Source organism: Hyla sarda, chromosome 3 (genome assembly GCF_029499605.1).
Source record: "Hyla sarda isolate aHylSar1 chromosome 3, aHylSar1.hap1, whole genome shotgun sequence".
Lineage (NCBI taxonomy): Eukaryota > Metazoa > Chordata > Amphibia > Anura > Hylidae > Hyla > Hyla sarda.
Window position 1 is genome coordinate 329,598,459 of NC_079191.1, and position 27,989 is coordinate 329,626,447.

At 42.2% G+C, this 27,989-nt stretch overlaps 1 protein-coding gene and 1 long non-coding RNA gene across 14 annotated transcripts in view; one reads left to right on the forward strand and one right to left on the reverse strand.

The window, feature by feature from the left end:
• SYNE1 (spectrin repeat containing nuclear envelope protein 1) overlaps nucleotides 1-27,989 on the forward strand; it is a 483,893-nt gene that overhangs the window by 260,802 nt on the left and 195,102 nt on the right. For all 13 annotated transcript variants that reach the window (XM_056567280.1, XM_056567285.1, XM_056567279.1 and 10 more), the window contains 16 exons: nucleotides 283-490; nucleotides 960-1,072; nucleotides 1,173-1,378; nucleotides 2,426-2,581; nucleotides 4,535-4,826; nucleotides 4,930-5,102; nucleotides 6,563-6,872; nucleotides 9,260-9,424; nucleotides 10,809-11,165; nucleotides 17,567-17,703; nucleotides 19,224-19,401; nucleotides 21,562-21,744; nucleotides 24,645-24,788; nucleotides 25,010-25,165; nucleotides 26,216-26,380; nucleotides 27,305-27,477. In XM_056567280.1, the coding sequence (XP_056423255.1) occupies nucleotides 283-490; nucleotides 960-1,072; nucleotides 1,173-1,378; nucleotides 2,426-2,581; nucleotides 4,535-4,826; nucleotides 4,930-5,102; nucleotides 6,563-6,872; nucleotides 9,260-9,424; nucleotides 10,809-11,165; nucleotides 17,567-17,703; nucleotides 19,224-19,401; nucleotides 21,562-21,744; nucleotides 24,645-24,788; nucleotides 25,010-25,165; nucleotides 26,216-26,380; nucleotides 27,305-27,477 (3,116 nt within the window). The remainder of the gene's footprint in view (nucleotides 1-282; nucleotides 491-959; nucleotides 1,073-1,172; nucleotides 1,379-2,425; nucleotides 2,582-4,534; nucleotides 4,827-4,929; nucleotides 5,103-6,562; nucleotides 6,873-9,259; nucleotides 9,425-10,808; nucleotides 11,166-17,566; nucleotides 17,704-19,223; nucleotides 19,402-21,561; nucleotides 21,745-24,644; nucleotides 24,789-25,009; nucleotides 25,166-26,215; nucleotides 26,381-27,304; nucleotides 27,478-27,989) is intronic.
• On the reverse strand, nucleotides 325-27,748 carry LOC130362574 (uncharacterized). Its single transcript, XR_008891473.1, has 3 exons — nucleotides 27,590-27,748; nucleotides 9,308-9,389; nucleotides 325-459 (listed from the first exon to the last, which is right to left on the reverse strand). It is a non-coding gene; the product is annotated as an uncharacterized LOC130362574 (long non-coding RNA).

Genomic DNA, 27,989 nt, shown 5'->3' on the forward strand with positions numbered 1-27,989 from the left:
TGTGTACTCTATGGGCAGTGTATGCCCTCTTACAGGCTTGGACTTTCAAACCCATGAAAACATCAAACCCAAACATAAGTAATGGGGAGCGGCACTCACTTGTTTGGTGCCAATACAAAATTTAATCTAGACATGTGTGAATGACATGCACGTTGGCATGCATCATTTTCATTTTGTCAGTAGTTCTACATAAGCAAAAAAATCTGTAAAATATCAATTTAAAATATTATTTAAGTGAATGAGTTTTAATAAAGGATTCTTTTTATTTTTATTTCAATGCAGGAAATGCAAAAAGAACTCCAAACCCAACAATCCAGTATTGATACCACACAAGAAAACCTCAACACACTCTGTCGACAGTTTAGGTCTACAGAACTTGAGGTCATTGGGGAAGCTGTGACCGCTCTGGTGAAAAAGTATGAAGCCACAAACCAGCTCTGCTTCAAGACACAAGTTGCTCTGCAAGAGAAGTTGGAAAATCGATTTTTTGGTAAGTATTACTTATTTGTAGAGAAATGTTAAACAATAACTAGTCTATTTACATCATGTTCTAAATACTCACATATCATAGAAACATCTGACTAAAAAATCTAAAAAAACACAAAAACAGCAAACTTGTGGAAACCAGCTTTCATTGTGCTGGTTGTTGGATATTGAGGATAGGCCATCAGTTAAACAGTCCCAGAAAACCCCCTTATAGAAACATTACAAACAAGTAAATAACACCCGTTTTAGCATGCTCACAGCTTCACAATAAAGTAAACAGGTTAGTTAATGTTATCAATGAATGGTTCAAAAAATGTGACCTAAAACTCAACCTACAAAAAGTCCTTCCAAAGTAACAACTAAATAGTAATATATGTTTTATCTTAAAAAAAAAAATGTATATGTTATGCATTAGTAAAAAAATAATAATACAATAGTAAAATGTAAACTTTTCTACATGTTTGTTCCTGCAGTGTCTATGGGTAAATTTGACGAGTGGTTTGGAGAAATGAACATGGGAGTTAAAGGCTCTTCGGATTGGTCAGGTGACACCAAAACTTTAGAAGGAAAAATAAAACAGTTACAGGTAAAACAAAGAAATGTAACAGAGATAAAAATAAAATTCCAGTTCATTTGTGCTGATTACATGTAATAAAATAACATAATCTCTTATTCATTTAACATAGGAAATACTGGACGTTATTAGTGAAGGCCAGCACAAATTAGAAGATGCTGCGGAAGAAGGAGAGAAGCTTTATTTTTGTTTGCCAAAACCAGTTGTTCTCAGTATTCAGGAGAGGATCTCAAAAGCTGAGAAAGAATTCCAAAGCTTTAAGAAACAATGTCTTAAGGACAAGCAGGCTCTAGAAGACTGTATCTCTGAGCTTGGAAGGTGAGAACTACCTGTGTTTAATGTGTGTATTTGTTCTAGCACCTGCACTAAGATAGTTGTGATTGAGATAAAAATGCCTATGCTCAGCCCTTTAGTTCCCACCACATTCCATTATCTCTGATTCGATCCTTCCTGCCGTCTTTGTTACAGGGCTGAAACAGTTATGTGCCTTTATACGCATGTTACCACTGTAGCCAGTCATTGGACTTGTCCTGTATACCACTGAAGACAGTGATTAGCTGCAGTGGCAATGTGGATGTACAAGGACATCATTGTTGAAGCGGATGATTATAAGTTATTGTTTAGTTATCGCAATTATAGTCTGACAGACCCTTTTACCCTTTTTGTGCATTCAGATGTACACTTAGGTCAGAAGTGTGCTGCAAAGATATTGAGTGGGTTCAGAAGCTTAAAGGGTTACTCCACCACTAGACATCTTATCCCCTACCCAGCGGCAGGACCTCGCTCTAAACAAACGCTGGGTGCAGCAGGGAGTTCACATGGGTCCTCAGCGGCGGGACCCCCGTGATCAGACATGTTATCCCCTATCCTATAACCCACTCTATATGCGGCAGGTGGTGGTTGTATATTACAGCTGACACTTGCTGGCAACTTTTGGTTTTGGACTTAAGTCCATTTTGGCAGTTTAATTCCCTAGATGTCATAACTAGTAGGTGTGGGTCCAGTGATGTCTCGGTTTAACAGTACACTGTAATAAATAAGTATTGCACTGTGTTATACAAATGATTAAGCAAATACATGTTCAAGTACTCACACTTCTTTTCCCTAATTCGCTCGAAAAACCAAAACCAAAAAAAAACATAATCAATATTGTGACGTGCATAAATGTTCAAGCTATTAAAATGTAATATTATTGATGAACATTACAAGGTGAGAAAAAATACAGTGAGTATATAAGTATCAGTAGTAAACTAATCTGCAAAATAAGACTTTTTGGCAAATCAGCCTGTATTCATACCATCAATCCAATAATAAGAAAGTCACTATAACTTATGATCATTTGATAATGTACACTGATAATTTCAGTTTTGAGGACCAACATAAAAAGTTAAGTATGTGGATCCATGAGCTTGAAGAGAGAATGAGGACAGAAACTCTTGGGGAGAGCAAACAACATATACCTGAGAAGAAAAGTGAAATGCATAAAGTGGAGATGTTCCTAGAGGAGCTACTCGCAGCACGGTGAGTAAATACAGAATTTATGAAATATACCTGAAAAAGTGTGGTTCACTATACCTTTATATAACTAAGGTTACTATAAATAGCTCCTATACCCAATTATTAGGAAAATAAATAGACAAAAGCAAGTAACAGTCCTCGAAGTTATAGGAAATATAGAATAGATGGAATGCTGCAGTATTATATTATGTTATGATTATTAAAACATTTATTTGTGTGAATAATACAATAATAATTGTAAGTAAAAGAGATTTAAATATAAAATCATGAATTAGTGACCCCCTGCAGCAAATCCAAAACACTAAATCACTAACACAAAACAATACCGTATATACTCGAGTATAAGCCGACCCGAGTATAAGCCGAGACCCCTAATTTCAACCCAAAATCCCAGGAAAAGTTATTGACTCGAGTATAAGCCTAGGGTGGGAAATACATCATCCCCCCCCTGTCATCATCCAGACCCGTCATTAACATCCTCATCATCATCACCGCCTGTCATCATCCAGACCCTCATCATCATCACCTGTCATCATCCCCTTGTCATCATCCCACCCCCCCCCTTCATCATCCCCTTGTCATCATCCCCACCCCCCTTCATCATCCCCTTGTCATCATCCCCACCCCCCTTCATCATCCCCTTGTCATCATCCCCACCCCCCTTCATCATCCCCTTGTCATCATCCCCACCCCCCTTCATCATCCCCTTGTAATCATCCCACACCCCCCCTTCATCATCCCCTTGTCATCATCCCCACCCCCCTTCATCATCCCACATCCCCCCTTCATCATCCTCTTGTCATCATCCCACACCCCCCCTTCATCATCCTCTTCTCATCATCCGCCCTCAGTGGTCTTCAACCTGCGGACCTCCAGAGGTTTCAAAACTACAACTCCCAGCAAGCCCGGGCAGCCATCGGCTGTCCGGGCTTGCTGGGAGTTGTAGTTTTGAAACCTCCGGAGGTCCGCAGGTTGAAGACCACTGCGGCCTTCGACATCATCCAGCCCCCTCTCACCCCCTTTAGTTCTGTACAGTACTCACCTCCGCTCGGTGCTGGTCCGGTGCTGCAGGGCTGTCCGGAGAGGAGGTGGTCCGGTGGGATAGTGGTTCCGGGCTGCTATCTTCACCGGGGGCGCCTCTTCTCCGCGCTTCCGGCCCGGAATAGAGGCGTTGCCTTGACAATGACGCAGAAGTATGTTGGCAATGAACGTACCTCTGCGTCGTTGTCAAGGCAACGTGACTAATCTGGGGCCGGGTCCGAAGCGCTTAGAAGAGGCCTCCCCAGTGAAGATAGCAGCCCGGAACCACTATCCCACCGGACGACCTCCTCTCCGGACAGTCCTGCAGCACCGGACCAGCGCAGAGCGGAGGTGAGTACTGTACAGAACTAAAGGGGGGTGAGAGGGGGCTGGATGATGTCGAAGGCCGCAGTGGTCTTCAACCTGCGGACCTCCGGAGGTTTCAAAACTATAACTCACAGCAAGCCCGGACAGCCGATGGCTGCCCGGGCTTGCTGGGAGTTGTAGTTTTGAAACCTCTGGAGGTCCGCAGGTTGAAGACCACTGCGGGTGGAGAGTTCACTCGAGTATAAGCCGAGGGGGGGTGTTTTCAGCACGAAAAATCGTGCTGAAAAACTCGGCTTATACTCGAGTATATATGATATTAAGTGCCTTGTAAAACTTTTTTATTTTATTTAAATATTTTACATACAATAATTATTGTTAATAAATGTTTTACTGATAATTGCATAATATTGCATCACTCCATCTATTCTATATTTCGTATAACTTTGAAGAATGTTACTGGCTTTTGTCTAAACACAGAATTTAGATACTGTTAAAGTAAAATGGTCTTTTGGGAAGGAATATCAAACCTTAAGATCTTTTCTTTGATTGGGGATTATTGGGAATCAATCCTTGGAATGGAACTAACTGGACATTGACTTTGTGCTTTAGAGATTCTTTTGAGAAACTTTGCCACCGAGCTCAAGCATTACATGAAGATGGATGTGGAGATGGACAGGAGGTCCGCCTGTCATCTCAGCTGAATACAAATTATCAAAACCTTGTTAAAATTCTAAAGGAGAAACTCCGTATTTGTCAGGTGGCTGTACAAGAACATCAGATTTTTGAAGAAGCTTTGCAGACTACCTGGTCATGGCTGAAAGATAAGCAGGACAAATTGTCTACTGCTGAAAGTACAGTGGGCAGTAAGAGTACACTTGAGAATCGTCTACAACAAGTCCAGGTGAAGATGTATTTAGATAATCAGATCATACAATGGCAGAATTGTGTATTTCTACTGTTTGTCTTATGACACAAATTTTTAAATATCTTTTTTTTTTTGTTAGGAAATCCTCCTAGTGAAAGGTGAAGGAGAGGTGAAGCTGAACTTGGCAATTGGTAAAGGTGAACAGGCTCTTAAGTGCAGCAACATGGAGGGACAGATGGTAATCCAGATGCAACTGCAGACATTGAAAGATGTCTGGGGTACTGTCCATAGTACAGCCGCAAGGTGTCTCAAGTAAGCTTTACTGGCCATTCTAACCCAAAAGTAACACTCTTCATGTGCACAAATGCACTTGTATATGAAAATGAACACTTTGTTATTTGAAAGGAGAAATCCCATGCTCAAATTGTTAGCGATATTATTCCCAGGCAGATTGCATGTAAATTAATAAACCACACTTCCCTTCTGCTGCTCCCGCGGTGTCCTCGTATTGCACCCTAGTCCTCCGCTGCCGCCTTCTCCTGGTTTGCCTGTAGTCAATGCGTCACACTGTGGCTCAGCAAATCGCCGTTCGGAGCAGTGTCCCGCTTTGGCGATAGGCTGGTCAGTAGTGTGATGCATTGAGCCACAGTGCTGTGGCTCAATATATTACACTTTGTGATAAATGCTATATTAGCAGTTATAATATATATATTTCCTAAAACCTGAATTTTCCTTTTAAATTGGGTTGTTTAACCACGAAGACGCTCACAGCAGTCTTCTCTATTGTGCCTTACAGAAGGCAAAGGAAAACTGATGGAGTTAAAGCGAATGCCAATGTGAACCGGCCCTAAAGTGTGCTGCTATTGGGGTTGTTAAGGATTAGAAAAATATGGCCACTACTTGCACTATTTTGCCACACCTGTCCATGGGTAGTATATGGTATGGCAGCTCTGCTCCACTGAAGTGAATGGAGCTGAGATCTAATACTCAATGACATAATAGGGCACAGACAGAGTTACTCTCCGATGAACTCAGACGTGAAGTGGTTACCCATCAGGGCATTAACTCATGATTTTGCAAATCCATTGTTTAATTATTCTCATATTTTCTCTGTTTAATCTTTTTTCCATGTTTTACAAAAAGTAGGAAGTTTAGAAGTACACAATATGTAGAGCTGCAGTCCTTGCACACAGTGACTCGTTTAACCTGGGCTGCGAAAACATTTGGGGGGGAATGGGGCCCCCTTAATAATGCCTGAGAGTGATGGGAAGGTTATGCGCTAGTAACATAGTCATTTAATTTCATACAAGTAGGTGCCTGTGCTTGAATGAAATCACATAACTATGTTACTAGCATATAACCTTTCTACTCCTCACCTGTTACACATGATTAAGGGGACTTTGTGGGCTTCCTCTGTAGTATACAGCAGCTGATAAGTGCTGGAAGGATTAAGATTTTTTAATAGAAGTAATTTACAAATCTGTTTAACTTTTATCTACTTCATGTCTGAGCTAATAAGTGGAAAATAACCCTGTCTGTGCCCTAGCTTGGTGAAGCTCAGAAATATAGGGAGACTTATGCATTTCCATTTAAAAGTGCAGGTGTTTGGTGAATGTACTTACTGAATGTCTGAGATCAAAGACCACACACAACTTATGGACAACTGTGACACTACACTATTTTTAATCACTACACATATATTTTAAACTTTTTGGACATTGGAAACTGTTTACATATTAGACCTCGCTAATGTTGGAATGTTCTTATTATAGTGGTTTAGAGTCTTTGCTCAGTCAGTGGAATGAATATATAGAGAGGAAAACCCAAATAGAACAGTGGCTTGAGTCTGTCGATCACAAGCTGGAGCAACCCATCCAGAACCAGAATGGTCTTCAAGAAAAGTTTACATTGCTAGATCACTTTCAAGCAGTCTTGTCAGACATAGAAGATCATGCCACTACTCTTCACCATCTTATAGAAAAGACAAAGGAATTGCACCAGAAGACTGAGGACATGACCTTTTCAGACAAGGCTCAGAATGAGCTGAAAATGCATTTCAACGACATCATGACTGTTGCAAAAGTAAGTTTTACATTTATCGCTCTAATATGACACCCTGTCTCTGTCAGGGGGTAATAGTAGTGCTAGCATGGCAGACCAGGTGGCCTTCATTAGGTCCAAGCTTTCCTTTCAACTGCTCAGAACACTGATTGCAATGTGGGATGGGCAATCGAGTGACAGAAAAGGGGTTCCTTGTATAATGGCTTAAGTAGTTAAACAGCTGAGATCAGAGTTATCTCTATCCTGGAGGTTGCATATGGTTGTTAACTGCAGTCAACTATGTATGGGGTGGGCTCGACCCCTAAGTCCTCTCTTTATTTCCATCCCTGATGTCTTCTAGGACAAGTATATAAAATGCCAGGAAAGAGGTTAAAGCTGCAAAAGCTTCATACGAAGTGATGGTAGATATTGACGTGTCAACAATATGTTATTTAAATAGGCATTGTCATTTGAACACACCTTGCATAGATCAATAGTACAAGCAAATATAATTTAGTTTGTTATAGGTCTTTTCAGACAAAAGTGCTTCTTTCTCCTATTATCAAACTCCCCCACTCTAAAAAATCAGCTCAGCTTTTCCTGTGTCTTCATTACAAGTCTATGGAGGAGGCATGTGGGAGGGGATGTGCCTGTGAACATACACAGGCTGCAGAGAGACAGAGTAAGGGTCTATTCACATGGCAGAATTTCCGCTTACGGAATTCTGCTCGCGGAATTCCACTTCAAATTAAAGCCCATAGACTTCTATGAGATACCGCACTCCCATTCACACTTCTGAATTTCTGTTCGCAGGGTGAATGGGAGTGCGGAATCCGATAGAAGTCTATGGACTTTAATTTGATATGGTGTTGTGCTAAATTATGTTCTGACCCAGTACACGGCCTCACTTGGGGATTACTCCCAAGTTACAACTCAATAGTGTTGTAGAATAGATCAAATTAGGCTGGTGTGGATAATGCAACACCAGTCTATCACATTATTAGGAAGCAACTGTTTAATTAATATTAAATGCAAGCCTCCTGCATTTCTAGTTTCCAAGTACCCAGGCTACCCTTATGTCAACATATCTCCCAATGCGTTTCTAGCGCACAAATGACGGTGGCACTGTCCTCAGGGGTGTATCAAGAGGGTATAAAGTCTGTGTGGGAGACACTAGGATAACCCCCTAAGTTGCATACAGGGTCCCAGTGTAAAGAAATTTGCTGCCAGGCTGAGTGTGCCGTCATCGCTGCCACTGCAGCAGCACGCCATCGATCTTCTTCGAGCGGATCAACTGAACTGTACCTGGCCATGGAGACATGCACCATATGACTCCACGGGGAAGCATGATCAGCTTCACATGATTCAGTTATGATTTATTAGTTATAATTGTGTGGGGGAATCTCTTTACACTGCAACACTGTATGCAAGTTAGGGGATTATCGTAGCGGCTCCCACACAGACTTTATACCCTCTTGATACTCCCCTTAGGATGATGCCACCTTCATTTGGGAGCTAGAAACACATTAGGAGATATGTTGACATAAGGGTAGCCTCCAGGGCACTTGGAAACTAGAAATGCCAGAGGCTTGTATTTAATATTAAATTTAACAATTGCTTCCTAATTTTGTGATAGACTGGTGTTGCATTATCCACACCAGCCTAATTTGATCCATTCTACAACACTATTGAGGGACTTTAATTTGAGGCAGAATTCTGCAAGCGGAAATTCTGCCGTGTAAATAGACCCAAAGATAGACAGTTCAATAAGCTTTGTAAGTAAGAGATCTCACCCTATAGAAGTGCAGGATCTCTTTCTTTGTGTGTACAGTGTAATGAGACACCATAGATGGTAGGCTTTTCCCATAGCTCTGGTAGGACTGCAAATTATAGATAAAGCCTGCAGGGCAGAAATCTGGTAAAAAAAAATCATTTTTTATATAATGGCCAAAAATAGTGCTGCTCTTCATGTACACACACAGGGAAGCCTATCCTTATAAAAAGCCACCTGGGGATCTTGCAGTCAGGTTATTTTGGGTTTAACCATTGGGACTCTCATTGACTATGAAAACAGAGGTCCTGTTTGAATGGAGCAGTGGTCAGACATGTGCATTGTCACTCTTGTTAACTGCATGGGCCTGGCAAAGGTAGCCAAGCATATTACAACACTTGTCTATCTTTATTGAGGCATACAGTTGAATTGAGCAGCAGCATGCATGTTCACCTGCCACTCCATCTTGGTCAGAAAACCCTTTAACTCATGTAAAACTTTATATTAACTCTGGGGAATAAGGTTGAATGAAGGTTACATGTGTAGCTAAAACATTTCATTACCAGACTGTTCTGGCAGTTATCATAACATTAAGATTTAGTATGGAATTTTATAAAAACAAAAAGTGTAGAATCTGAAAAGTGATATTTGTGACCAGGAGAAGATGAGGAATGTAGAAGACATTGTGAAAGATCACCTGCTGTACCTGGACGCTGTTCACGAATTCTCGGACTGGCTCCATTCAGCCAAAGAGGAGTTTCACCGGTGGTCTGATGCCTCAGGGGATGCTGCAGCCATCCAAAAGAAAATTGCAAAGATTAAGGTTAGTTCCTGGAGTTATACCTTATCAGTATTTTCTGTGGTTGAGTCTTCAGTGTCATTTTAATCAGGAACATGAAACATGGAAAATACACCAAAAAATTTAAAACATTCAACACTCCTACTATCTCAGCTTTCCTTTTGATTTTTTTGTTTATTATATTGCAATTTATAAATAAATGTTCTCTATGTGTCTCAAGATATAAGGGTGCATCACATAGCCTTCCTGCTGCATGAGATGAACAGTGAAATGCACACCACAACTTTACACCATTAACACTTCTTTTTTTTCATTTTTTGTTGCGGCCTTGTGGGCAAAGTGATAACTGAATTTTAGAAATAAGTGACAGAATAAGCCACTCCTGTGTGCCCAAGGTCATTATCTTATTGAAAGGAAATGGTCGAGATCACGCTGGATCAGGTTTTCATAAAGAAAATCCCTGTATCCTTGTACTTTGCTCGATTCAGCTTCCCCTAAACCCTGACCAGTCTCCCTGTCCACAGCATGATGCTGCTACCATGCTTCACTGTAGGAATGGTATTGGGCAAGTGTTGGGCAGTGCCTGGTTTCCTCCAAACATGGTGCTTAGAATTAAGGGCAAAAAGTTCAAACTTGGTCTTTTTTTTCCATAGTCTGAGTCCTTTAGGTGCTTTTTTGCAAACTTCTGACAGACTTCCATGTGTTTTAACTGAGTAGGGGCATCTTATGGCCACTCTGATATAAAGCCCAGATTGGTGGAGTGCTTCAGTAATGTTTGACCTTCTGGAAGTTTCTCCCATCTGCACACAGGCTCTTTGGAGCTCAGCCAGAGTGACCATTGGGCTCTTGGTCACCTCTCATACAAAGGCCCTTCTCTCCTGACCAGCTCTAGGAAGATTCCTTTTTACCTCATGGCTTGGTTTTTCCTCATGGTTCCATGATCATGCCTATTGTATTGTGTTACCATTTACTACCTCATGTACACGCAATTATAAGAGTGGCCAATCAAGCCCAGATCCCTGATTATGTCCATTTATTGATTTATGTCTGCTTTATTATGTCCATATGCCCCATTAATGCATTACCTAATAAAAATCATAATAGACACATATATATCAGTGTACATACATGCACAAAGACAGATGTACTATACATTTTAACTAAACATATACACTGACCAATTGTCTATGGCCAGATTAAATGAGCCATAACTTACAGTTCAACTGCATAAGAAGATGTACCTCAGCGGTGTATACTATTCTTAATTTGTCTGTGTACTGTTTGACTAAAAAAAAGAAACTTGGTCATTTTTGCTTTGCAGATAGTTGTAAACTTTGTCAGTGTTCCCTCCTGTTCAGACTGGAAACAACTCTGGTCGCTATAGTGATGATTTTTTTTTCCATTACAGGAGTTGATGGATTCCAGACAGACTGGAGCTGAACGTCTTAGCAGGGTAGAAGCTCTGGCTCCTGCAGTGAAGAAGAACACCACAGCTAGCGGATGTGAACTGATGGAGGCAGAGATTCAAGGCCTGCAGAATGACTGGAAGCAGTGGGAGGAAAGTGTCTGTCAAAGTCAGAACACTTTGGAAGCAGTTTTAAGTCAAATGGCAATTTCGGAACAAGAATTCACATCTGGGGTCTCCAGGCTGGAAGAAGAGGTGCAGGACTTCGGTGTATTCCTAGGAAAATGGACTCAGAAGCTAATGCAAGGGGAAGGCAAGAATACAGACAAAGAAATAGTAGACGCTTGGCACAGACAGAAGGTGACATACTCTTACTTCATACTTATTTACTAAAGCGTCTGCATGAAAACAGTATACACAGATATATAATCAGTTAACTGTAATGCAGGAAAAATGATTGTGTGAGCTATATATGTAAGTCCACATATAGTTTTATAGAGCTTCTGCCGAACTAAAGCATAGAAGGTTATTGCTGTATGCTGTTAAATATACACGTTACATGCTCCCGATTCTTATTTACCAAGAGATCATAATGTCAAGTTCTCTTTGTGAGCATGGCAAGCAATGGGTTTGCATGGTCTTGTTTGATGGTCACCCTTATGTAAGGCTGCTTTCACACTATGAGCATTCATCCGTTATTAAACGTCCGTTTTCTGTCTGAAAACGGATGTATAATAACGCATGAAATAACGGGTGCTAACGGATGAATAAATATTCATCCGTTAAGACCCGTTATAATTAGGGATGTCCCGATACCATTTTTTTAAGACCGAGTACGAGTACCAATACTTTAATTCTAGTACTTGCCGATACCAAGTACGAGTACTTTTATTTTAAAGGGAATCTGACAGCAGGGTGATCCGGTTTCTGGCGCTGCTTATCGTATGATATGTGGGTTCCTTGTTGTGTACAATGGAGGCAGCTGCTGTAGTATGAGCCAAGATTTCTCTCTTCTCCATTGGACAGAACAGGGAATTTGCATTGGCGGCGAGACCGATGACCACATGGTGAGCAGCGGCAGAAACCGGGTCACCTGCACTATCTACCTATAAATTGAAGTTAGTGTAGGTGACCCTGCTGTAAGATTGCCTTTAACCCCTTAACGACTCAGGACGTATATTTACGTCCTGCGCCGGCTCCCGCGATATGAAGCGGGATCGCGCCGTGATCCCGCATCATATCGCGTCGGTCCCGGCGCTAATCAACGGCCGGGACCCGCGGCTAATACCACACATCGCCGATCGCGGTGATGTGTGGTATTAACCGTTTAGAAGCGGCGGTCAAAGCTGACCGCCGCTTCTAAAGTGAAACTGAAAGTGACCCGGCCGCTCAGTCGGGCTGTTCGGGACCGCCGCGGTGAAATCGCGGCGTCCCGAACAGCTGACCGGACACCGGGAGGGCCCTTACCTGCCTCCCCGGTGTCCGATCGGCGAATGACTGCTCCATGCCTGAGATCCAGACAGGAGCAGTCAAGCGCCGATAACACTGATCACAGGCGTGTTAATACACGCCTGTGATCTGTGTAAGAGATCAGTGTGTGCAGTGTTATAGGTCCCTATAGGACCTATAACACTGCAAAAAAAATGTAAAAAAAAAGTGTTAATAAAGGTCATTTAACCCCTTCCCTAATAAAAGTTTGAATCACCCCCCTTTTCCCATAAAAAAAATTAAACAGTGTAAAAAAAAAAAAAAATAAACATATGTGATATCGCCGCGTGCGTAAATGTCCGAACTATAAAAATATATAATTAATTAAGCCGTACGGTCAATGGCGTACGCGCAAAAAAAAAGTCCAAAAAAGCGTATTTTGGTCACTTTTTATACCATTAAAAAATGAATAAAAAGTGATCAAAAAGTCCGATCAAAACAAAAATCATATCGATAAAAACTTCAGATCACGGCGCAAAAAATGAGCCCTCATACCACCCCGTACGTGGAAAAATAAAAAAGTTATAGAGGTCAGAAGATGACATTTTTAAACGTATAAATTTTCCTGCATGTAGTTATGATTTTTTCCAGAAGTGCGACAAAATTAAACCTATATAAGTAGGGTATCATTTTAACCGTATGGACCTACAGAATAATGATAAGGTGTAATTTTTACCGAAATATGCACTGCGTAGAAACGGAAGCCCCCAAAAGTTACAAAATGGCGTTTGTTTTTTTCAATTTTGTCGCACAATGATTTTTTTTTCCGTTTCGCCGTGCATTTTTGGGTAAAATGACTAATGTCACTGCAAAGTAGAATTGGTGACGCAAAAAATAAGCCATAATATGGATTTTTGGGTGGAAAATTGAAAGGGTTATGATTTTTAAAAGGTAAGGAGAAAAAAAAAAGGGCAAAAACGGAAAAACCCTGAGTCCTTAAGGGGTTAATAGTAAGTAGTATTCCCTTGCAGACATTAGCAACAGCCCCCCGGCAGTCATTAGTAGCAGCCCCCCTTGTAGACAGCAGCCCCCCCCCCCTATAGACTGCAGGCCCCCCTTGGAGACAGCAGCCCCCCCTTTAGACAGTGGGCCCCGTTTAGACAGCAGCAGCAGGGCCCCCCTTTAGACAGCAGCAGCAGGGCCCCCCCCCTTTAGACAGGAGCAGGGCCCCCTTTAGACAGCAGCAGGGGCCCCCCTTTAGACAGCAGCAGGGCCCCCCCCTTTAGACAGCAGCAGGGCCCCCCTTTAGACAGCAGCAGGGCCCCCCTTTAGACAGCAGCAGGGTCCCCCTTTAGACAGCAGCAGGGTCCCCCTTTAGACAGCAGCAGGGTCCCCCTTTAGACAGAAGCAGGGCCCCCCTTTAGACAGAAGCAGGGCCCCCAGTAGACATTAGTAGCAGCACACAGCTCACCTGCAGCTGTCCTCCGTCGTGTGCTACCGCTCTGCTACCCCGTTCTTCCGTCCTCCCGGTCCGCATCATGGCGTCCTATGGAGGAGCATGTGACATAGACGTCACTCCGCTTCCTCCGTAGCGTTACGCTGGGTGCAGGGGAGGAGGCGGAGTGACGTGTGTGTCACATGCTCCTCCATGGATCACTATGAAGCAGACGGGAGGACCGGGGAACGGGGCAGCAGAGTGGCACCAGGTATCGGACATGGTATCGCGGACATTAAACGAGTCCCCGATACCATGTAAATGGCTAGTATCGGCCCCGATACCGATACCAGTATCGGGACATCCCTAGTTATAATATCCCTCATGTATGGCCGTAACACCTCTGCCTACAGACTCCAACAGCCAGGTCTACTACTACTCCCATCATGGAACAGACTTGTAATTCCCTAGCTGCGGGAGTCTGCAGACAGCTGGGGAGGCTACATTAGTGTTTGTACTACTACCCCCATTATGGAACAGAGTCTGTTCCATGATGGAGGTTGTAGTACAGGGGCTGAGGGATTGATCGCACCTGGTCTCACTTCTGAGACTCGATGCAATCAGAAGATATTAAGCAGGGGAGCGGGTGGCATGCTCCGCAACCCTGCAATGTATAGCGTGTTTTAACTTTCATTTTTAAATTCCCCGCGGGGAGCTTTGAATGGCTGGTACTGAGGAGCTAATCAGGGCTCTCAGCGGGAGATTTAAAAATGAACATTGTGAGTAGCAGGGGCGCCATATCTATATTAAAAGCGTTGTAGCAAGATATATAGCGCTGCAGGGGAGGGGGGCAGATATATAGCCTATATATCTAGCCCCCCAGCCATTTATAATATGCCCCCTGCAGTGCATTTATATATATATATATATATATATATATATATATATATATATATATATATATACCCCCCGCCGGCGCATTAATAAATATATACCCCCACCGGCGCATTAATAAATGCATACCCCCGCCGGCGCATTAATAAATGTATACCCCCCGCTGGCGCATTAATAAATGTATACCCCCCGCCAGCGCATGTATAATGTGCCCTCGCAGCGCAGCCATCTATATACATATGTCAGCCGGCCGCCCGATGCTGCTGATAGAAATACTTTTCATTCATAGCGCAGCGCCGTCATATGTATATAGAAGCGCTGTGGGGGGCAAATAACGCTATATGTCTGCACCCCCAGCGCATCTATATACATATACCCCTGCAGCGCTATGAATGAAAAGTATTTCTATTAGCAACGCATAGTGCCAGCAGACGTCTGCTTGAATGCTTTTCATTCATAGCGCAGCGGTGACATATGTATATAGATGGCTGCGCTGCGAGGGCACATTATACATGCGCTGGCGGGGGGGTATACATTTTATTAATGCGCCAGCGGGGATATACATTTATTAATGCACCGGCGGGGGGGTATATATTTATTAATGCGCCGGCGGGGGGGTATTATATTTATTGATGCGCCGGCGGGGGGTATATATTCATTAATGTGCTGCAGGGGGCATATTATAAATGGCTGGGGGGGATAGATATATAGGCTATATATCTGCCTCCCCTCCCCTGCAGCGCTATATATCTCCCCCCCCCCAAAGCGCTTTTAATATACATATGGCCCCCTGCTACTCACAATGTTCATTTTTAAATCTCCCGCTGAGAGCTCTGAATGGCTCCTCAGTACCGGCCATTCAGCGCTCCCCGCGGGAAATTTAAAAATGAAAGTTAAAACACACTGATACATCGCAGGGTTAATAACTTCTGATCGCATCGGGTCTCAGAAGTGAAACCCGATGCGATCAATCCCTCAGCCCCTGTACTACAACCCCCATCATGGAACAGACTCTGGTCCATGATGGAGGTAGTAGTACAAACACTAATGTAGTCCCCCAGCTGTCTGCAGATTCCCGCAGCCAGGGTATTACTACTCCCCTCATGGAAACAAGTCTGTTCCATGATGGGAGTAGTAGTACAGTGATCCCTCAAGTTACAATGTTAATTGGTTCCAGGACGACCATTGTAAGTTGAAACCATCGTATGTGGAGATCATAACTTTATGGAAACCTGGTAATTGGTTCTGAAGCCCCAAAATATCATCCAAAAATAGGAAAAAGTGAGGATTAAAGAAAAATAAGTAGATAACTAATACAGATAAAGCAAATCCTTACATATAAAAGTAAGAAAGATCTGCTGGGAGCTGTAATTCACTGTATATGTCAGTGTTTCCCAAAGAGGGTACCTCCAGCTGTTGCAAAACTACAACTCCCAGCATGCCCGGAGTTGTAGTCCAGGCATGCTGGGAGTTGTAGTTTTGCAACAGCTGGAGGCACCCTCTTTGGGAAACACTGGTCTATGTAGAGGACAGAAGCTTCTTCTGGGTCTTTTACAGAACACGCAATGTCCTCAAAACAAATAGAATAAAATAAAATTTAAAAAATGGAGCCGCCCTTACCTGATGTCCAAAGGAGCAGCTAACCCTGGCACAGGTTAAGAGTACAGAACATGTAATACCTCCCTGTACTGTAGGGAGCGCTACCAGACAACAGTCAGTGCATGCACTTCAGTAATACAGGTAAAGAGTAGTACAGAACATTTAATACCTCCCTGTACTGTAGGGGGTGCTACCAGACACCAGTCAGTGCATACACTTCAGGAACACAGGGATTTTACCAGTGAAATGTCCATTCTGATTGGTCGGTTCTTCCAGCCATTGACACGTTTCGCAGATTCCATAGCATTGTATATTGAGTCTGGTTTCAAGTTACAATGGTCCAGAAAAGACCATTGTATGTTGAAACTATTTTATGTTGAGGCCATTGTAAGTTGAGGGATCACTGTAGTCCCTCAGCATTGCAGGAGTCTTCTGATGTCACCTCTTCTGAGCATGCTCAGAAGTAATAACGTATATTATAAACCGAGTGCAAACAGATGCCATGAAGGCTCATCCATTTGCCATAGACTTCAATGTTAAAAATAACGGCCGTTAATTTATCCGTTTCTTGTGACGGGCAAAAAATTAATGCATATCTTGTTATTTCTCCCGTCACAACTAACGGCCGTTGTTCATGATGGGCTATAACGGTTCATAACGGGTAAAAAAAAAAAATCCCATAGACTTGAATGGGATTGTTTAACAGACGTCTAACATGGGTTTTCTGACGGACGTTTGTAACGGATGAATTTTTATAGTGTGAAAGCAGCCGAAGACACATGCTGCACACATACCATTTACAAATAAGAAACGTTCTGCACACATAATACTGTAAATGCACGACACACGCGACAAGACAAATGTTTTGCATGCCACTAATAAGTAGGCAAATGCAACACACCACCAGTCCACTCTATGGACATAATCCCACTCACCTTACTGTGTAGTGTACAGGATACAGTATGTTCCCCATTGCCACTATGTCACAGTGTATAGGTGAATTAACAGACTGGGAAGCAGGGGAGAATATGTATGTACTTTCCAATGTAATCTTTGCATACACAATCGCTCGGTTCAGTGGACCATAGTGAAGTGTCTGTTTGTTTGTTTTTACAAACATGAAATTGAAAAATTGTATTTTATTTCATAAAGTGGGGTATGTCTGCTCCCCTCCCCATAAAGGTTTTGTGCCCTAGACTTATTCAGTCATTGTTTTAAGTTTCATATTTATGCCAAAGCGAATATTACTCTTCAGTCAGCTGCTTTTGACTGCAAGTATGGAAACAAGAAGCATAGTCTAAAAATGGAGATATGCTTGAAAATGTAATCCTAGTTTTGGAGTGAATTCAAAGAAGCCGAGAAATGTTATTTTTCCCTGTTCTAATTTGGTATAATCCATTCGCAGGAGGCCCAAAATGCTCTCACTGAAGCTGAACATATCACAGATTACCTAAAAGCCCAGCTGAATGATCTATGCAAGTTTTCAAAGGATTTAGGTGTATATTCTGCAAAGGTCTCGGCTTTGATTAAGGATTACAACAGGTATTAGATCATTTTTTTCTTAAGTGGTCCCTCAACATACGATGGTAATCCGTTCCAAATGGACCATCGTTTGTTGAAACCATCGTATGTTGAGGGATCCGTACAATGTAAAGTATAGGACAGTGGTCTACAACCTGCGGACCTCCAGATGTTGCAAAACTACAACACCCAGCATGCCCGGACAGCCAACGGCTGTCCGGGCATGCTGGGAGTTGTAGTTTTGCAACATCTGGAGGTCCGCAGGTTGAAGACCACTGGTATAGGAAGTTATACTCAACTGTCCCCGCCGCTCCGGACCATCACCGCTCGTCACTGCTGCCCTGGATGTCGCCTTCCATCGCTGTCGCTGCGTCCTGGGGGTGTCCCCGACGCTCAGGCAAGGCCTCTGCTTCCCCGGCATCCACGCTCTCCGTCGCCGCCATCACGTCACTACGCACACCGCTCCTATTGGATGATGGGACGGCGTGCACAGCGACATGATGACGACGATGGAGAGCGCCGATGATGCAGGGGATCCCCAAGAGGCCGCGCAGGAGCCCCGAGGACAGGTAAGTGATCGTTAGCGGACCACACGGGGCACCGTAAATGGCTATCCGGTGGCAGCTGAAGCAATCTGCGCTGCCGGATAGCCGTTTATGCGATGGCCCCGACATACAAAAGCATCGTATGTTGATGCTGCCTTCAACATGCGATGGCCTCTGAGAGGCCATCGTATGTTGAAATGATCGTATGTCGGGGCCATCGTAGGTCGGGGGGGTCACTGAAGGGACAGACCTTAGAATAAATGTCTCAACTACATGCACTGATATAGCAACTATAGGCAGTCTGTTTCTCCACTTATAATCAGGACTGTTGGGTATATCTAGGGCTACACTGCCACTTTGCCCACAACACGTCAGATAATGAAAGATTGCCACATTACAGCTAAGACCTCTTTACATTGCCGTCGGTCTCTGCCATTCGGAGTTCGGCAATTCCATCAGAACGACGGGAGTTTAGCTAAGAAAAAAAATAGTGCATGCACTATTTCTTTTTTCTGCACTAAACTACCGGTCTCCCCAACTGACCCCATTCAAGTGAATGGGATCCTCGGGAACCGCCGTTGTGTTCCGACCTGTTTCAGGGTTCGTTCTGCTGAAAAAAAAGAAAAGAAAAAGAGCCGAACGGACCCTGAATGGGACTGAAGACGACGTCAATGTGAACCTAGCCTAATGAATGTAATTGTGGTCACCAATTGCCAAAACCAACTGGATCGATTGACCACATTCAGTAATCCACATTTTTTAGCTGTGAAGCAGTCACCGACAGACAGTGATCTTTGGCAATGCAATCTGAGTCGCTTAAATCACTGTGTCACCTTTACCTTAGATATGTTAAAAGAGCAGTAGGCTGAGACTTTGTAATATATATGCATGGGTTATATATCTTTGTGAATATTGCTATTTATACCTGATAAATCTAACATTACATTGCTAGTTACCGATGGCATTCCTTTTCATCTCATTTGTCTTACTTTGAAGCCTCTTATTGCAAACTTCAAAAAGTTGTCAAAGTAAAGAGCACATTTTGCAGCAGAGGTTTCGTACGGCTCTTCGAGAGTTTCAGCAGTGGCTTGTAAACGCAAAAGTGACGACTGCCAAATGCTTTGATACCTCCCAAAGTATCGAGGAAACAGCAGCAAGTCTTCAAAGAATTCAAGTAAGACAATAGTATAGTATATGTTTTGTAACTATAAATGACATAGAACATTATTGTCTCTAATGGGTATAAATATTTACTTTTATATTAAATCAAATTATATTGAAAAATGTTGCCAAATATAAATGCATGTTATATTATACCAGTCTAGCCATCTAATACACATGTAGTTTCACCTTTGCATCCATCAGCAAGTTCATTGTTTATGCCAGTGTTTTTGAAACATTGTGTTTCTAGCTGTTGAAAAATTACAATTCCCAGCATGCTGGGAGTTGTAGTTTTGCAACAGCTGAAGACATATTGTTTTAAAAAACACTGATTTAAAGGGGTTATCCAGGAAAAAAACGTATATATATATATCAACTGGCTCCAGAAAGTTAAACAGATTTGTAAATTACTTCTGTTAAAAGATCTTAATCCTTTCAGTACTTATGAGCTTCTGAAGTTAAGGTTGTTCTTTTCTGTCTAAGTCCTCTCTGATGACACCTGTCTCGGGAAACGCCCAGTTTAGAAGCAAATCCTCATAGCAAACCTCTTCTAAACTGGGCATTTCCCGAGACAGGTGTAATCAGAGAGCACAGAAAGACAGAAAAGAACAACCTTAACTTCAGAAGCTCATAAGTACTGAAAGGATTAAGATTTTTTAATAGAAGTAATTTACAAATCTGTTTAACTTTCTGGAGCCAGTTGATATTTACGGTATAAAAAAAAGTTTTTTCCTGGAATACCCCTTTAACCCCTTAAGGACTCAGCCCATTTTGGCCTTAAGGACTCAGACAATAAAATTTTTACGTTTTAATTTTTTCCTCCTTGCCTTCTAAAAATCATAACTCTTTTATATTTTCATCCACAGACTAGTATGAGGGCTTGTTTTTTGCGCGACCAGTTGTCCTTTGTAATGACATCCCTCATTATATCATAAAATGTATGGCGCAACCAAAAAACACTATTTTTGTGGGGAAATTAAAACGAAAAACGCAATTTTGCTAATTTTGGAAGGTTTCGTTTTCACGTCGTACAATTTATGGTAAAAATGACGTGTGTTCTTTATTCTGAGGGTCAATACGATTAAAATGATACCCATTATTACATACTTTTATATTATTGTTGTGCTTAAAAAAAATCACAGACTTTTTAACCAAATTAGTACGTTTATAATCCCTTTATTTTGATGACCTCTAACTTTTTTATTTTTCCGTATAAGCGGCGGTATGGAGGCTCATTTTTTGCGCCATGATCTGTATTTTTTTTTGATACCACATTTGCATATAAAAAACTTTTAATACATTTTTTATAATTTTTTTTTAATAAAATGTTTTAAAAAAAGTAGGAATTTTGGACTTTTTTTTTTTTTTTTCGTTCACGCCGTTAACCGTACGGGATCATTAACATTTTATTTTAATAGTTCGGACATTTACGCACGCGGCGATACCAAATATGTCTATAAAAAAAAAATTTTACGCTTTTTTGGGGTAAAATAGGAAAAAACGGACGTTTTACTTTTCTATTGGGGGAGGGGATTTTTCACTTTTTTTTTACTTTTACATTTTTTTTACACTTTAATAGTCCCCATAGGGGACTATTCATAGCAATACCATGATTGCTAATACTGATCTGTTCTATGTATAGGACATAGAACAGATCAGTGTTATCGGTCATCTCCTGCTCTGGTCTGCTCGATCACAGACCAGAGCAGGAGACGCCGGGAGCCGCACGGAGGAAGGAGAGGGGACCTCCGTGCGGCGTTATGAATGATCGGATCCTCGCAGCAGCGCTGCGGGCCATCCGATCATTCATTCAAATCGCGAACTGCCGCAGATGCCGGGATCTGTATTGATCCCGGCACCTGAGGGGTTAATGGCGGACGCCCGCGAGATCGCGGGCGTCGGCCATTGCCGGCGGGTCCCTGGCTGCGATCAGCAGCCGGGATCAGCCGCGCATGACACGGGCATCGCTCCGATGCCCGCGGTTATGCTTAGGACGTAAATGTACGTCCTGGTGCGTTAAGTACCACCGCACCAGGACGTACATTTACGTCCTGCGTCCTTAAGGGGTTAAGCTGTGAGGTCAGTCCCATTTATTACTGCCTCTATGTATCCTAAAGATAAATTTGGTAACTTCTGAGTCTCAGTTTGTCACATAGCTTCTACCTTTCCCTAGGAATGCCTTTCTGAAAGTGAAAGTGGTCAGCAGAAACTACAGACTGTAACATCAAGGGGTGAACTTTTGTGCAGTATAATTCCTGAAGAAAAGAGGAAAACTATCCAAAAGAAAGTCCTGGCTGCAAAAGATGACTGGAAAAACTTTATTTCATCGCTACATCTGAAGGAATCTGCACTAGAGGTAGTGTTTTTACTAGGTTGTAAGTGTTGTCTGAGCAATTTTATGCAGGCAGGCTCCCTCCTAGCTCCACTTTAGAACAGATTTTGCAATACATCTATTTTCATAAAATCTACCTTTAGGTAGCAGTATGGTTACATTGCTGTCTTTCTGTCAGCACAGTGTCTGTTCAGCTTCAAGATGAACAGTCTGGTTGAACAGTGATGTTCAGTTTTTTAATGATATTGTCATGTAACATCTCATTAGAAACAAATCGTTATTTAATTATACTGGTCCTCTCATGAAGATGCATTTATATGCAGATTTGCATGCAGAAAATCAGCAGAATTTAACTGTAGTAGCAAAGTGAATAGGATTTGTAAACATCTCTTTAAAGGAGTACTCCAGCGCAATCTAAGTCGTAGATCGGGGGGGGGGGGGGTCCGAGCGCTGGTTCCCCCCTGGGATCTCCAGTACGGGGCCGTGGCAGTCTGCAGGAAGTGCAGTTTCATCCCCAGCAGAAAGCCGTGGCAGGCACGCCCCCTCCATGTATCTCTATTGGGTACATGGAGGGGGCGTGTCGGCCACCGCGTCATGCGGGGACGGAACGCCCCCTTTCCATCATACTGCCGCGGCCTCGTCCAGGAGATCCTGGGGGGCCCCAGCACTTTTTTAATACAAGTGATTTACAAATCTAAGGGGAAAAAAAATGGAGTATGAGCAGCTCACAGAAAAAATGTGCGAGGTTAACTAAGATAATCTCACACCCAAATGAGAATTGTATATAGAAAAAATATTTAAAAAAATTGTTACTCAGTCCTCAGCTATATTACTCAATAAGAAGAATATATGGTGGATGGATGGTTCAGGTGGAAAAAGAAATTGTAGATTTCCGGACAAATAAATGTTAGACAGTTTAATAACAAAAGTAATTAAAAGAATCACAGCCGTAGGGCCCTACGACTGTGTGACAGTGTTTGTTTCTACTGGGACATAAAATCTAACACAAATATTAAATAATAATAAAGTAATCCCATAAGAAGGTTTAAATGTAATCACATAGACTAATATCACTGGAAAGGATCGTATTGTATAATCCTATAGCCAAAAATATAGCCAAAATGTAGCAATATGGAACAATGTAGCAATATAATAAAGTATCTGTATACTAATTTAAAACCTGTAAAAAATTACTATGCAAAAACCTGTAAAGAAAAAGGTAAAATATAGTAATAATAGTAAAAAATAATAGTAAAAAAAAAAAAAAAAGAGTACTGCAAGTCCTGGAAAGGAAAGTTCTATGTGGGGAGATGGTAAAATGTGTTGCACGAGTTTACCATCTCCCCGCACTACGGCTGTGATTCTTTTAATGACTTTTGTTATTAAATTGTCTAACATTTATTGGTCTGGAAGTCTACACATTTTTTTCCACCTGAACCATCCATCCACCATATATTCTTCTTATTGAGTAATATAGCTGAGGACTGAGTAACCATGATTTACAAATCTGTTTAACTTTCTGGAGCCAGTTGATATATAAAAAAAAGGGTTTTCCTGGAATACCCCTTTAACTTAAAAAATCCAAAAAGACAAAAATTTACTTATGTAGCTTTCAAATTCATGGGATGTAATTTTTAGTATGGATTTTCCCCATTGACTGAAAGGACATCTGCAGCCTAAATACACTTATCCCCTATCCACAGGATAGGGGATAAGTGTTTGGTCGCGGGGGGTCCGCCCATTGGGAACCCCCACAATCAAACACGTATCCCCCTGTGGATCTCCCAAACGGGGCCCTGGTATCCCCAGCTCTATGGGTGAGGCGAGGATACACAAATGCTGCATCCCCGCCTCTCCCATAGAATTACATGGAGGAGGCATGACGCCGTGACGCACGTGAGAGCCTTGGCCACGTGCATGAGATCGCAGGATATCCCTGACCCCCATGATCAAACACTTATCCCCTATCCTGTGGATAGGGGATAAGTGTATTTAGGCTGCAGATGTCCTTTGAGTGAACTTCTGCAATAAATTGTTGCATATTTTGCCACAGAAATGCTGTAACTCATCAGTATTATTTGCAACTGCAGATTTTAAATACATAGTTTTTTTTTTCCTTCTTCAACAACAATGTAATACACGCCAACAACCACAGAGGGATAAACAACTAATCTAAACTCAAATCCTGATGGTTTGATGCAGTTTCTAATGTGGATTCAGTATGGGAAGGCTACAGAAAATCAGCAGCATATCAGCCCTGTATGAACATAACCCTTAAAGGACATCTGCAGCGTTACAAACACTTATCCCCTATCCTCAAGATAGGGGATAAGTGTTTGATCGCGGGGGGTCCGAAAGCTGGGGCCCCAGCGATCTCCTGTACGGGGCCGCGGCTGTCCCGTGCAGGGGGCGTGCCGGCTGCAGCATGACGTTGCAGCCGACACGCCTCCTCCATACATCTCTGGGGGAGGCGACGTTCGTGCCTCCCCACATCCCCCATAGAACTGTATGGGGACGGGGTGAAGACTGGGCATTACTGTCGACCTCTAGGTCAACGCTACGCCCCCTTAGCGCTCACCTTGAGCGTTTATGGCGGCGCCCCACTAGGGAGATCGGGGGGGTCCCAGCGGTCGGACCCCCCGCGATCAAACACTTATCCACTATCCTGTGGATAGGGGATAAGTGTAATGCCGCTGCAGTTGTCCTTTAAAGATAATATTGATAGACTTCAATTTTAAATAGATCTTCCCTTAAAATATCTTTATACTTCTTATTTTATTACAGTTAGACATGGGAGCTTTTGAAATGAAAGAAGGAAGCAATCTGGTTGTTTGCTATAGATCATTGTTTTGTTTGTTTGTTTTTTATTATACAGCATATCTATTTATATATTGTTTCCAATAAACATGTTTATTATAATTTAGAATTTGAAGGTCCAAATGAGAGATTTTGAAACAAGTGCCAAACCCGTTCAGGAATGGCTGGCAAATACTGAAAGGATAGTGCAAGACAGCAAAAATCGTCTCCATGACCTGCCATCTAAGAGAAAGGAGCAGCAGAAGCTCCAGGTAAGTCTTATGATTGATGTGAGCTGTAATGTACATGTGCTTTCATTGTTCTAACCGATATGTTTCTACAGCCTTGTGCTTTCTTATTAATACATTGACCACATTTGTCATCTAGTCACACAATGCGTATGTCACCCATATGATGCATTTAACATGCATTGTATCTTTCTGTTCGTTGCATGCTTTTTCTGTACTGTTTCAAATGTGCTTGTGCCCTCTAGTCTATCCTAGAAGAAATAGGCTGCCATGAGCCACAGATCACCAGACTAAAAGAGAAGGCTCAACAGCTAAGGGAAGGCCAGTCTGCCAACAAAAGCTATATGCACAGGGTTTCCCTGCTGTCTTCTCAGTACCTAGCACTAAGCAATCTAACAAAGGTAATGTGTGACTGGGCTTTATGCATGGATTTTGCATTGAGTGTATAATGTCGTATTTTCTTCTACTGCTTTTTGCCTCTCTCTGTTTTGTAGTGTCAAGTGAAATTCTTTTTCAAAGTAAAAAATATTTTACCCTTTAGTTTTAGAGTTCGTAAAGAAAGTAGTGTTATTCCTTCAAGGACAATAACTTCCAATGGTTTCACCTCATTCTGAAGTATTTCTGGTCGTCTTTGCAAGTAGAGGCATAATGTTATTGCCTCATGGGCCCTTGTCCCACAGCTAAATTTTGGCTTTTTACATATCAGTTATTTACAGCACTATTATAAGATGATGCTATGTATCTATAGCCTGCATAGAAGGCAACTGTAGCCTGGGCACACGCATTGTAAAAGTACATAATAAAGGATGGCCATTAAATAAGTATAAAAACCGGCTGTATTTTATGTAACAATGTGCTGTATCAAAGTCTATGTAATAGTGGTCAATGTATTCCAGTGTTGGAATTATGGTCATAAATAGTGTGTGCACATTTTTTTCTTTTATTATTCCTATTATGCGGCCATATTTTTCATGTAATTTTACAATGTGTGAACCCAGCCTAAGGCCATGTTCACACACGGTTAAAAAAAAAAGATAGGCCGTATGTGTGTGAACATAACCATAAATATAAAAACTCCACCGAAAGATATATAAATGGGGCACTCACCGTTTTTGTTGCCTTCAATCTTGTGCTTTATTCCTTTCATAACAAAGACATCAATGAAATCCAGAAGGAGAGGGACAAGCAGGGCTATAAAGGAGAGGGTGTTTGCTGGCTTCTTCACAATTAGTGCATCATCAGGTCCATACATAACCATAAATACACTGATTTTCTATTATTGCCATTTTCCGAATGCAATGATTTTACTCTACCACTTTATATAGTAACCAAAAACAATACAGCCCAAAAGTATTTTATTGAGAGTGCTTTCTATAGTGGTTTATTGGTTTATTATGGTACATGAATTTATAAAGGCATAAAGTAAGCACTTTAATACCTGCCACATTTAGGAGAAAATGTCAAGGATGGATCGCATTGTCGCAGAGCACCAGCAGTTTTTACAGGGTCTGACAGACCTCCAAGAGTGGATAAATGATGCCGTTCACCTACTGCAGATGTACTGTCATCCTACTGCAGATAAAAGTGTCCTAGACAGCAGAATGTCAAAGCTGGAGGTAAGTTGTGACATATTTCATTTGACAGCAGAAAGTGCTTCTATCCTAAGACAGTTGAGTCAATGGATAATATTGTTGCCACAGTCCTTCAGTGGGTCCTTGTCTCCTGTGGCATACAGTGATAACAGTGCACAGAAATGACTGTGTAGGCCTGGACATTTACCTCAGAAGCCTCTTCATACATCACCTCTAAGGCTCACACCATATGCTAAGAGCTTATAGCTGTTCAACACCGCCCACTGCTTCCACGCAGAGACAAAGATGTACTGAGGAGGATAGGAGATGCCCACTGCTTCCACGTAGAGACAAAGATGTACTGAGGAGGATAGGAGATGCCCACTGCTTCCACGCAGAGACAAAGATGTACTGAGGAGGATAGGAGATGCCCACTGCTTCCACGTAGAGACAAAGATGTACTGAGGAGGATAGGAGATGCCCACTGCTTCCACGCAGAGACAAAGATGTACTGAGGAGGATAGGAGATGCCCACTGCTTCCACGCAGAGACAAAGATGTACTGAGGAGGATAGGAGATGCCCACTGCTTCCACGCAGAGACAAAGATGTACTGAGGAGGATAGGAGATGCCCACTGCTTCCACGCAGAGACAAAGATGTACTGAGGAGGATAGGAGATGCCCACTGCTTCCACGCAGAGACAAAGATGTACTGAGGAGGATAGGAGATGCCCAGTGCTGAATTATCAATCAGATATTCAGTACAATAACTAGCATGCGATTATTTTTTGTGTCTATTTTTGTTGCATACAAGTTTAGTGGGAATTCCGGACCATACATTACAGATCCATAGTGGCTAATGGCCTGTAATATGGACTTGTAGGGAATCTGCTTGTTGTCTAGGTTGTGTGTGCAGTTGACTATGCTGTTTAATTATTGTGATTAATTTTCACCTGGATATTTTTTGTAGACTTTGTTGTTGGTGAAGCAGGATAAAGAAATTCAAATGAAGATGACATTAACACGAGGGGAATCTGTACTGAGAAACACCTCTCCTGATGGAGCCCCCACCATTCAGCAGCAACTAAAAGACCTGAAGGATTCCTGGGCGTCCCTTCTGTCATCTTGTATTCAATGTAAAAGGTATAGTGATGTCAAGACATCCAGGCCCTGAGGCAGCAAACAGCCCAGAACCTTAAAGGGGTACTCCAGGGAAGTTAAGAAAAATAAATATGCCCCAAAGCCACCACAATACCTGTTCTGTGTCCCCTGTAGTTATTCATTTGATTTTGGCAGCTCCTTTGGCCCCTGATGTCTCCTAAATACTTTTTCCTTGTTTGCTGTACAGAGACTACAACTCCCAGAATTCAGCGCAGGTCTGTGTAATGGCTGCCAGCCAACTGCTTTCACTATCTGTGTGCAGGCTTACACTGCAGATCACACACACACACACACACACTGGGGGAGATTTATCAAACTGTGTGAGAGAAAAAGTGGAGGGATTTTCCCACAGCAACCAGCTAACAAGCTGAGGTAAAGTGAAAGCTGAGCTGTGATTGGCTGCATATGGGGAAATCTCTCCACTTTCTCTCTCACACAGTTTGATAAATCTGGGCCACTGTACATGTCTTTTCTTTTAAACTATGCCTCCTCCT